Below are 12800 nucleotides of genomic sequence, written 5' to 3' on the forward strand. Positions count from 1 at the left end.
ATGCCTCGATCTTATGCCGTATAACTATAAATACGTCTCCGTGATCGTCCGTTCACGTCTTGCTGCATTTGGAGATTTAAAAAACTCGTCTGCGGTCGGCGAGCCCGACCCGTAAATAATGAAACAATAACCGTGATCCGCTTGCACCCGCTGTTTACTTACGACCTATCCGGACCGATTGTGGCTCCAAGGGCATATTTTAGGGGGGGAGTCGATCCCCCTCTAAATCCATATTAAATGAATCGATTACATGTAAGATAAACATTTCAAATTTTTTTAATGTGGATCATTTTTATAATGAAATCAAATTACACGTAGCTGTGAATACTGAATTGGGCTTTTTGTCGGGTAAAACTCAGTGAAATATCAAATAAAACACAAATCTAACTTTCAAAACACAAACAGGTGTAAAAAAAAAAACTATACAAAAGTCGATTTTAAGTGGATCCCCGGCATTAGAGTAAAAAAAAAACCAAAAATGTTAAGGATTCGCCTGATTTAAATATTACCAAAAATTTTACTTGTACATTTTGAGCCTGAATTAAAAATAAAAAATTTGATTCCCCCCCCTATTAGTAAGTCGAAATACGCCCCTATCAGGTTAAAAACCAAAAAACAACAATATTATATTGATTATGACATTTATTATGCACCCGTACGGCGGCACGCCGCACAGTATGGAAACCGGGATACATAAGAAATTTATTTTATTGCATTTCTTAATTTCTTTAATTAAATAATCGGTCATTGCTCGATATCGCATGCAGTTGTCACCGATTCTGATTACATGTTATCGCCTTTAATTGTGGCCTACAGGTTATAGGTGACTATTGTTAGGGCCGTGGAGGCAGTGCTGTCTATAGGGCAGGGCAAACGGGGCACTTGCCCAGGGCCTCGTGCCTCCAAGGGCCTCGCGTTTATACAATAATATATATAACAACATACCATGTATAAATAGATTATAGATATATGGATTGAGGACCGCTATTCTGGTGTATCAATGGATTTCGATATAATATTGTAGAACCTCGAATCCTAATGATGCCCAGGGCCTCGCAAAATCTAGGAATGGCATTGCGTGGAAAGAGAAACCCGGGGCATATCTTAATTTTTTCAGTAGTGTTCATTAAATTCTTATCATTAATTATGTTTAATTTTTAATAATTTGTAGTCCCTAATTTCAGGGCCCTCTCAAAAATTTCGGGTCGAGAGAATAATCCCTTTCTTCCCTTCTCGTCAAGCTTGACTATTATTAAGGGTAAAATAAATTTTGTCCCGGGTCTCACAAAAGGTAACGCCGGCCCTGCATGTCGAAGTAATTATAAGTTGTCAACACATAAACAGTTTTGTAAAAATCTGACTCTAATTTGTATTGCGGCTATTACTATGTACCACCATAATGTCTAAAACTGTACAACTTAAATAGATAATTCAAATGCTTTCATTGTTTCTGTCTTCTACATGAACGAGACCTAGAAAATCAACATATAGTGGATGTTTTTTGTGTCATCAACTGTAAACAACAATTTTCATTCCTTTTTAAATTAAAATTAAAAAAAAACCGTTCATTTAATTACTCCAAGTTTGGATACTCATATATATTAATCAGTGGGTGCTCTTAATTATTATTAACAAGTACTGTACTCTATAGCAGGGGTGGCCAATCTGCGGCATGTGTGCCTTTTGTTGCACATTAGACGTTATTGAATGGCATACTACAGCGTCAGATAAAATAACACATAATTTTTTAAATATTTCTAAAATTATAATTTCCAATTTTAAATAAATCATCAAAGTTATAAATATTATACTATACAAAAAAATAACATAAATAATGTTAAATAATTGTATAACATATTATTAAAATAAATTATTACTATTGTGGTAAAATTTTCCAATTATTATTTCGATACATTACGATACGAAAACAATTCGTAATATAATAGTAACATGCGAACCCGTAAAGAAAATTCTGAATCTTCTGAGTATTTTATTTGAAGTCCACAACTTTTCACACCTCCTGACAGTTTGAGAAAATGAAAAAAAACATCCTCTACTTTCTGTGTTTAAAAAATGTTGTACCTTTTATACGATTACGATATTCATATAAAATAAATCGAACCCAACAAAATTGTTAATTTTTTTTATTAGTCATATATATTTCACTTTTATTAAATATTTTATATTTTCATCGCTGTTAATTGTTCATTATAGATACATAATATTATATATTAGGTAGTCTAAGCTGTACTTCTACAGGTTATTGAATAAAAAATAAAAAATAATTAAAATTAATCATAATATTTAAAAACTGATTAACGCATAGGTTCCCAAAGTGTGCGCCGCGATGTCTGTATAAGGGTGCCGCGCCGTCATGAAGCACTATCGGGTCTAACATTTTCCTTATGATTATTCATGCTATGACTTAGAGAAGGGCGCCCTGAAAATACCTTAAATAAAAAAAGGGCACCGTGAGTCGAAAAAGTTTGGGAAACACTGGATTAACGTATGAAAAAAAAAATTAATAGGCCATAAAGATAGCTAAATAATAATAAACCGTTTTGGTTACCATGACATTTTGAACTGCACAATATATCTGCTTTATTACAAGCACATTTTTTAGTAGCACAACTAGTTCGGCAGTTGTATCCATTGAAGCCTTGATGACCAGCTATTCCTTGTCCCGTGACTTCACGTAATGTTATTTTCCTATTTTTAATCTTTTTTATGGTTTCATCTAGGTCAATACATTTCGGGGAATAAATCATGGGGAAATTTGTGCTTTTGTATATATATGTTTCAATACGCTATATTTTGTACCAGGTTCAAACATTTGGGTACTTATTTTATTTAAAATTAAATAAATATCAAATCAAATTTGACTAGCATAATTTATACATGTCATTTTCACAAAAAATAATAATGCAAATATAATAATAGATAATTATTTATTTACTTTCGTCGTGATAATTATTCTTCTCATTATTTTTAACTAACGAAGCTTTGTTGAGTACCACTTATTGTTCACACCGACATAAATATATTGAACATCATTCTCCAACTAAACTAAAATCCTAACAGGATTCATGAAGTAAAATATTTCGCGCCGCCACTGTGTGGATGTACGAATAAAACGGTCTGTGTTATTCGAACACCGTATAATGATACAAAACGGATAGTGTGTGTTGTTCATCGGTTTACGAACTAAAAACGTATGAACTACACTATACAGGGTAATAATATAATATACAATCGATCTCAAAACCGTGGCAATATAAAATAATTTTAAGTAAGGAACAAAAATATATAAAGGAATCCTCCACTTCTCTGAAGCTTTTATAAAATCCACCAAAACAATAATACTTAGAAAATACTTATATGTTTTTACGGATTTTCATAATTTATATATAGCTAATTAGTTATTTTATTAAACTTAAATTATGTAGTTTTACTATAATTATAATATTAAATATACTTGTATTAATCCAGTATGGCAATATCTACTAACCCATGATCAAATTAAAAACAGAGCAATTGCTACAAAATAATACCTTCGGTTCTGTGTCAAAAATTGCGTAGCTTTGTAGGTGTTACATAATTAATAGCCAATGTTACATATTATAATTGTTATAATTAATCAAGCTTAAATACAAAATATAGATAAATAATATTTCTGTTTGTGAGTTCTGAGAACACTAGTGATTTAATCACAGAATAGATTTAATGTTCATATATATATTATCATAGTTCACTGAAAAATAAATTTGTTACGAATATCTAATAATCAATAAATAAGAAACTATAGCAAATTAATAATAATGTATTATCATAAATAATTAAACATGATGCAATTTTAATAACAATATTGATTAAATGTTTTAAGTATAATTATTTATTCAATGATAATAGTTTGAAATCAAAGAAATTTATGATTTGTAGACAAAAGATTTTAAAATGTATTTATCATAGATATTAAATATAATTGAAAAACCAGAGAGAATTTATTTTCATAAAAGAAGTATACATAAACATAAATGTAATTAACATCACTTCCAAAAGAAGCATTGAATGAAGAAAAAGGTATAAGATTTTTGATAAAAATGATTTATTCATAAAACAATAAAACACGTTATAAGTTTAAAACAAAAGAAAAATAAATATAAAACAAAATGGCTAAATAAAACACTTACAATAACAGTCCAAAAAGTTTTAATAAGTTCTAGTAATTAGAAATCACAAGATTAAAACAATGAAGAATATAGGAACCTCAGACAGACCAATATATATAATTTTTCATGGTTATCAAATACATGAAAAAAAAAAATCTTTTTTCTTAATTTATTAAGAAAATAGATTTATAATTTAATAATTTATTCTTAATTATTAAAAATAAATTTAAAATAAGTATCACAAATTAAGTTAATAATGAATAAAATTAAACAATGGATTACTAATACACTGGGTTTGATCTATACAAAAAACATAAATAAATATTAATAAATAAATAGTAGGTACTCCATTCCATATTATTTTTAAATAAATCATAAACAAATAAAACTTTGATTATTTTAAACTTTTTGGACTTCTTGAAAAATATTTATATAATTTATCTGATTCAGATTTACTCAATACTTAGTGCTATGTATACAATAATTATGCTTAAGAAAATAAACTATTAGTAAAATAATTGCTTAATTACGACTAAAACAAGCAAACATTTTATTAACAGTCTAATACTATAAAAAATTACAGTATATACAAGAGAATGACATGAAATGAAATTTTAATAATGAAGAACATAAAGTTGTTAAACACCTCAAATAATATAAAAAAAATTTGGTAAATATCCTTTTAAGGAATGCTTAAAATGTAATTAAAATCACTTAATTTGTTTAAAATAAAACATATTATACAACAATCTTGTTTTAATATAATTGCATAACATGATTCATATTTTAAAAATGTATTTATAAAACAAAATTAATATATAAATAAAATATAACATCAGTCTGTCAATCAAAATCCATCCATTTTCATCAGTCAGGTTAAAATTATACCTATTATAGATAAATTGTAATTGTATGATGCATATTACTAAATAGTATTTACATAGTAAACTTTAATAAATTAAAATAAAAAATAAAGATAAGTCATTAATAGAAAGATAAAAAAAAAAAATCAAAATAGTCAAAAAAAAAAAAAATAACAATGTATAAATTATAAATAATTTAAATTTGAATAATAGAATCAACTATTTTTTTTAGCAACCGTCGGTGAATTGTCTACTGAAAAACTAGAATTAAGGTGTGTAATACTGTAGTCACGGCCCATCATCCATTTCCAAAAACTTTTTAGTCTAAAAATAAGATTTTATTTTTATTTATTAACAATGACTGAATCATAATAGCATAATTTTGAACAAGAGTAAAATAGTATAAAATATTACATAATGAGCAGTATAAAAAAAACTTCTTATTTTTTAATAAATTTTTTATACTTCAATTATGTCTGTAATGTAATTATTATAAAATTATTATATAAAATACAATAAAAAAACATTATTTGACATGCAAGAAAATTAATAGAAATAAAAAAACCTTTAAATAAACTTATATATATATATAAACTATATATAAAATTGTCACCATTATTATTTTATACTCTATGTTTAATATAAAGGTGTTTTGATTTTAATTTTGTTTAATAAATGTACAGTTAACTTTTAAATACTTGAAATCTATATAATTTAAATAATTATTATTAAAAATGGATTCACAAAATACAATATTTATTAAAATTAAAAGTAATAATTATTCAATTCCAAATATTTTAAATATAATTGGAAAATGTTTAGCAATAATTAAAAAGAGAAGTAATTATAACTTAACGATGCATTTTTATGAGGAACTTTTTCTTAATTGGTGATTTATCATTTATTTTTAAATTAAAATAATAATTAAACATTGGTTTAATTCAAGAAAAAAATGACAAGTATTTAATAACACCCAATCTTTGTATCCAAACCATATTATTTTTAATGTATTTACCTTGATAAAAGTTCTTTTCGTACAGCCGAAGTAAATTTGTTAAATAAACTTAGTGTAGCAGTAGTAGCAAATACTAGATTATACAGTGCAACAATTGTAAAATTACCAAGCCATTCAATTCTTCCATAATCAGCTAATAAATCAAAGTCAGTAATACCTAAATTAATTCAAATATTAGAATAATATATTGATAAATAAACAATGTTGATAAAACTTACCTAAAATTCTAGATAATAATGGCAATGCAGAGCTTAATATAAGCATTAAAGTACAATTGCCCACAATGTGTGTCAATGGTGTTTGTTTAATATATGGACGATAAGTAGATACCACAGGCAATGAATATAAACCAACAGTTGAGGCCACTAACATATATAAAATGATGACTATTTCCAATCCAGCTCCAAAAGGTCCTAATTTTGATAGAGAACTCACACCCAAGGTAAATTGCTAACAAACAATTTTTTTATTTTTATTTTTATTTTAAATAAATATTTTATTTAAAGGGTAATTTACTTACTCTAGTATTTAGAGGTAATGCTTTAATTCCAATAAGTATTAAAATCAAATTTTGAACAACCAATAAAACTGTAACAACAGTTAGAGCTAACAACAACAGCATGAACGTTGGATATAAAAATAGCTTACGGAATACTGAAGTTTTTCTTTGTTTTTCTGTAATAATAATATGGGTTTAATTGTTATATATTACTTATGGTTTACTGTATTCTATGTAAGAAAAAATTTTCACATCGAGAATACAAAATGATACACTCTATTAATACCACTAGATAAGCATCTGGACATTATATTTAAAACTCTTTCTTATTTGGATTATAGTAGATTATCTTATATTTTAAAACAAATTAATATCCAAAGGAATATTATCGGTATTATATTAATTAACTATAAATGAATCAATTTAAGTAGAACAAAGAGACAAAATAAACTAACAAAATTTTAGAAAAATATGTAGTATTAAAGTCATTAAAATATTAAAAAAGGTAATCTAAAATTTTAGCTAATTAAATACATTTTGTATTTAATGCATATCTTATCTTATACAAAGATTTTTCTTCTACAGTTTAAGTGGTTTTCATAGAAAATATCACATAAAAGGTTTTTTTTTTTAGAATAAATTAAAATATAAATCAAATTTACCCAGTACATCAAGTCTTTCTTGATAATTTAATAATTTATCAGTTAATCCACTTTTTAGTTTTCCATTTTGTAATTTCCACAATTCCTTCTGAGTATAAACTATATTTTGTTTTTTTCCTTCTAACATGGGTTCTGGAGACATGCATGTAAAACCATTCATTGTTACTTGGCTCAATCTAAAAAATATTTAATTTTAATTTATCTTTTGAAATTTAACATATAATTTATATTTAAATAATTCTATTAATAAGGTATTATTGGAAAGGTAGTTAAGTGATTACCGCAGCCTTATAAGCTCAAGGAAATTTCATTTAAATCAAACAATAACAGGAAAATATTATAATGATATTGATGACATTATATGTATTGCTTATGGTTGTTTTGGAATATAATTTGACATTCTATAATTATGTATGTAGTCAGAATTTTTATATTTTGTCATTGTTCACAGGTATTATTACTAATATATACTATTAAATATAAAATAAATTATAAAATTAACACTTATAATTTATATAGTATTGTCTATTAATGATTTTAGTATTTATAAAATTTTAAACTATATATTTTAGTTTTATATGCAATTTTTATTAAGGAAATGTTAAATATAAAATAAATACATTTAGAGTTTAAATAATTTTTTTTGGTTTTTAAAGTTACTAAAAATCAGAGCTACAATAAAAAAAAACCTAGAGCCAAAGACTATAAACTATCTGTATAATTTTATATATAAGCTATGAAAAAATGTAAGAAAATTTATTAATATGTTTAAAATATCTAATATAAATCAAAAATTAAATATGAATATTATATAATATATATTTTTACTTTTAGCTTTTTGCTTAATTTCTACTATTTCCCACTCTGAAATCTTTTACGGAGTGATATAGAACTGCTATTTATTAATTTAATTAAATTAATATATGAATAAATAAATGTCACATTAAATAAATATTTGATAAGATAAATTTTCACAGGTTAATATTAATATTTTTTATTACATTTTTGTAAGTACATGACCTAATTTAAATAATATAAAAATACCTTCTATTGATGCAGTCAACTTCGAGTCTTAAAATACTGATTTCTTCATCTGTGGTCTTTTGTAATTGTGGTTTAATCATAAACCGACTTAAAATGGTAAATAAGGTAGCAAACCCAAATGGAGTGCATACTATATAATAAAATTAATTAATATAAAACAATATTATACAATGAATCTTATTTTGTATAAAAGCATAATTACTTAATAGCATAAGTACACCAATGAATGAAATGCAAGAGTATAAAAACGGTAAATAATTGTTCCATAAATCTGTGGGATATCACAAAAAAAATAATAAAAATAAGTAAACATATGATTGTTTTTTGTTGTTTGATAAACATAACGTACAAAAAATTATTTTAGAATAAGAATTATTATTTAAATTATATTTATTACAGATAACACATTTTATTGATGATTAATCTACAATTCTATGGTTATTGAAAAAAATATTAATTATTATGAAAATAAATTTACAGTGATAATTACTTTGTAATGCTCTTGAAATATGTTAATAAAGTTCAAAATAGAAAAAACAGCATATTAAATATGCAAAATACTAAAAAAAAAAATAAATTTTAAATAGCTAAAGTAAAGAAATAAATACTTACTGAATAGCATGTAAAATATTGATTGTTCAGCATAAAATACTGTGTATAGCAAATATGTCAATACGAGAACAAATATTGAAAGCAACATAAGTACTGTACATGTTTCATAAACTCTAGCTTTTAAGCCCTAGAATTATTAATTATTAATACATTTATAAATTAAAAACAGTTAATTTATTATTACTTTTCGTTGGCCAGGAAATCCTTCAGATTCATTGAATAGAAATGCAAATGGTAGGAACACAAAAAGAGATAGATTTGAAAATAAAAATACCAAGCTCCATAATCCTAATTAAAAAAAATATATACATATAAAATACAAGAGTATATGAAAAAAAACTTCTTTATTATTTTTTACCTTGGATGAGTGAATGATTTAACCATTGAACATAATAGCTAGAAGGATACAAAGATAAAACTTCATTACTGGCTATTGAAATAGGTAGCAATAAGGCTGCACCTATAGAAACTGCCAATGAAATAGTACAGAGTAACAAGCTGAAAACAAAAAAAAAAAAAAATTTAAATCACTTTTATAAGTATATTTTATTCTTAACATAATTAAAACACAAACCTATATTTATAAACTGTAAAATCATCTTCATCTTGAACGGAAACAATAATGTTGTCCCGTTTTCTATAATGGTTGATAACAGCATAACTGAAAGCGAGTAATAAAACGAACAACAAGAGAAAAATCTAAAATGTATTTAAAAAACAAAATTAATTGGGTTTTTAATAATTTACCTTAAAGATATACATACTATTTTTTCTCTAACGTTATTGTAGAATAATTCTTCTCGTTCATCTGTTTCATCTACATCGTCCATGCTTGGTAATATTATGTGGCATATATTTGTACACTAAAATCTGTGAACAGCAAGCGGTTCATATTCACTAATCTAATTCATCGTTGCGTTACCATAGGCGGTGTGAGAGATGAGATGAATCTTTACTATAATTCACGTTAGAATATGATTTACAGTTTAAACATACACACACTAACTCGAAAACGGGTAATAATGCACATAGAAGTAACCTTGTTGACATGAAAATTATTATTTAGTTGTTTACCAGTTTATGACGATTGTGGATAAACAAATAAAACGATAGAAAACTGTACTTTATTGATAATCATGAAAAGGATACCGCAAACACTCGTTCCGACGACTATCATCGCATACAGATGATATCCAACTATAACTGTAACCAACAGTGTTCCATGGCATTATTTTATCTATAACGAGTTAACACCACAACGATTGCGTACAGTAAATAAAGATATCTAATGAAATTTGATATCGTGTTCATAAATTTAGGCCACTAGATAACGTGACACGTATGCAAACGAATTTTTCGACGACCGAAGTAAAATATATTTGATTCATTAGAAATGTAAAAACGGTCCATTGTTTTAGTTTGTGTCGTTCGTAGCACTATCACAGAATAGGTAACATCTAGTTGGTATAGATGAAAACCACCGACTTTTACATTCAGTCAGGTATTATCACAGGCTAAAATATATTATTTTTCGTACTGTACACTTAAGTATTTTGTCATATTTCCTTTTCAAATGTTAACAGTAATAAGTAACACTGTCAAAACAGTTGGTATTCTAGATTTTGCCGATGATACATCTTGGAGTTTTAAAAATATGTAAGATAATTTAATAGAAAAAAAAACCGTAAAATTAAAAACAAATGCCATAATATAGAGAATAAACCACAACACACTTTTTAATTTCGTACTACATGCTTAACATTTCATATTACACAAAGTGTGTTGTACTGCACATAATTTTAGTATTATAAAAGTCTGCGATGAAAATCTATACTGTGATAGTTACAAAAAAACCTACCTATCGTCCGAATAATTATAAAATAATAATAATACAGTAAAACTCGCTTAAGATGCTCTTTAAGGGACCAGCTCTCTAGAACGTTTTAAGCGGGAAAGTGTCTTATGCGGGATTGGAAAAAAATGAAGTGATTGAAATGTAAAGTTAATTTTTTTATTATTGAACATGATTTAACAAAATAGACACTAATAAATTATATATGTATATGTAATTAAATACATGTGTACATATATTTTTTGCTACTGAATTTAATTAAAAAAAAATTATTATTAAATATTTTATTATTGTTTATTTAAAAAATTGATATATTTCTGTTTGTTTACGATGCTGACAATGCGTCTCAGCAAGAAAGTTTTCTATTTTGTTGAGACAGTCCAACATTTCTTCAACATTTTCTATAGAGGATAATACTTTTCGAATTTCTGTTAGGTGTTGCAACCCAGCAGTAATTGCAGGAGTAGATACTGGATAATAATAATAGCTGATGATAAAATATGTATAGTGATAAAATAAAACGATTCAACAATAAGAACACGTAAACAAGTAAAATGTCTATTTTTATTTCGACAAACCTACTAAAATTTATCATAATCTGCTAAACAAAAGAGCGTTTTATCCAATAAGATAGAGAAAAACCGAGCGTCTTAACAGATGGTTTTTAAATTGACTAGTATAGGAAATGTCTAGGGACCGACGGAAAATAGCGTCTTATGCGGGAAAACGTCTTAAGCGGGAGCGTTTTAAGCGAGTTTTACTGTAGTATAATAACTATTATAATGCGTTCTAGAGGCACGAGTTTTAGTTTTTAATTTTATAAAACGTCCTTGGCACTTTTTCAGCATAAAACGCGCGTCAAAAGTCTTATACTTCATAGAATATTCATGTTGATTAAAAGCGTTCGGATAATTTTACCATTGATTACACCGAACAGAGGTAAATAATAAGTAGTCCATAATCCATAATTGGCCTTACTGAACAAATTTTGTTTTCAATCCTGTAAAGTTTTGTCAATTTTTCGTTAAAAAAATTAATGATATTTTCGCACTATCAGACAGATGGAAGTGAGAAATGTGATTATTGTTCAAATTCAATGAATAATGATAGTCGAAAAAATAAAAAATAAATCATATACTAAACATGAAATAAAAACTACATATAACAAAATGGCTTATAAATATTTAAAGTATTTTATCAATAGTTATAACTTTGTTTATGGGTCACTAGTTCCTGGATACTCGTATATAAAGTTGGCAAGTCAATTCAATTAAAGTTTTACCAGACTTATAATCTTGAAAATCGGAAGTACACGTAAAGTTTAGTTAATTTAAATAAAACTTTTTTGGTATACATTTATTTTTAGCTAAGAACTTTATTTATATTTTTATTTATAACTAATTAAAATAATTATTGGTTATTAACTTTTGTAATGTATTAATTAATACCCAGGTACATAATATTAGAAGACGTTAAATTAAATATATATAATAATTTAATTTTGTTGAAATGTTATATTTTAGATTATTAATTTTATTTCAAATAATTTTCTAAATTACAGTGATTAAAGAAGTAGTTTATTTGGATTCTAAATATACTAGTATAGATGGATTTATACAGCAACTTAAATTTCATTCATTTTTAATATAAAATAAATACTGATTACAAAGACCTGGATTTATATACAATAAAAATCTATAAAATATGCAGATTCATATTATAAACATGCAAAAACATGTAAACATTATTTTACAAATTAATAAACTAGACGTACAAATATTTATAAAAAATGCAAAATAAATTTTTTTACGACATTATATTTAAATGTATTATATAATATTATATTAAATTATTATTATAAAAATGTAGAATAAATGTGTTTAAAAGTAGACTATCTATTTATACTAAATTATTATTATGTTATAAGTACTAGCATGATGTAATAATAATCATTTTCATGTTTTCTAATTAAAAACTTCTACCATTATTTTGAAGCATAAATTTGAATTTATAATAACTTATTTTCACGTTACAAGAAATAATTGGTGCATATTTAAAACTAGTTAAATCTTCAACTGATAGTT

General features: G+C 25.2%; 1 protein-coding gene across 4 annotated transcripts; it reads right to left on the minus strand.

Annotated features, from left to right (window-relative positions):
* Positions 1-5210: 5210 nt before the first annotated feature.
* LOC112692095 (protein Lilipod) lies at positions 5211-10119 on the minus strand. 4 transcript variants are annotated; one of them, XM_025566647.1, is made up of 13 exons: positions 9939-10117; positions 9629-9734; positions 9439-9563; positions 9223-9362; positions 9049-9152; positions 8865-8991; positions 8455-8523; positions 8253-8382; positions 7209-7384; positions 6568-6722; positions 6266-6497; positions 6048-6204; positions 5211-5356 (listed from the first exon to the last, which is right to left on the minus strand). In XM_025566647.1, the coding sequence occupies exons 2-13, from the start codon at positions 9692-9694 to the stop codon at positions 5248-5250; spliced, it is 1590 nt and encodes a 529-aa protein (XP_025422432.1). In that variant the 5' UTR covers positions 9695-9734; positions 9939-10117; the 3' UTR covers positions 5211-5247. The 4 variants fall into 4 exon arrangements, with proteins under 4 accessions (XP_025422432.1, XP_025422431.1, XP_025422430.1 ...); XM_025566646.1 differs by having other exon boundaries at positions 9871-10117; XM_025566645.1 differs by having other exon boundaries at positions 9861-10117.
* Between the last annotated feature and the right edge of the window lie 2681 nt (positions 10120-12800).

This window comes from Sipha flava, unplaced genomic scaffold, assembly GCF_003268045.1.
Source record: "Sipha flava isolate LNK unplaced genomic scaffold, YSA_version1 70_pilon_pilon, whole genome shotgun sequence".
Taxonomy (NCBI): Eukaryota; Metazoa; Arthropoda; class Insecta; order Hemiptera; family Aphididae; genus Sipha; species Sipha flava.

Excerpts from the sequence above, each read along its gene's own strand:
- LOC112692095 (XM_025566647.1), bottom strand. The coding sequence starts at position 9,694 with ATGGACGATGTAGATGAAACAGATGAACGAGAAGAATTATTCTACAAT. Across the intron at positions 6,723-7,208 it reads AGAAAGACTTGATGTACTGG|AAAAACAAAGAAAAACTTCA; the intron begins GTAAATTTGATT and ends TTATTATTACAG. Across the intron at positions 6,205-6,265 it reads ATTATTATCTAGAATTTTAG|GTATTACTGACTTTGATTTA; the intron begins GTAAGTTTTATC and ends GAATTAATTTAG.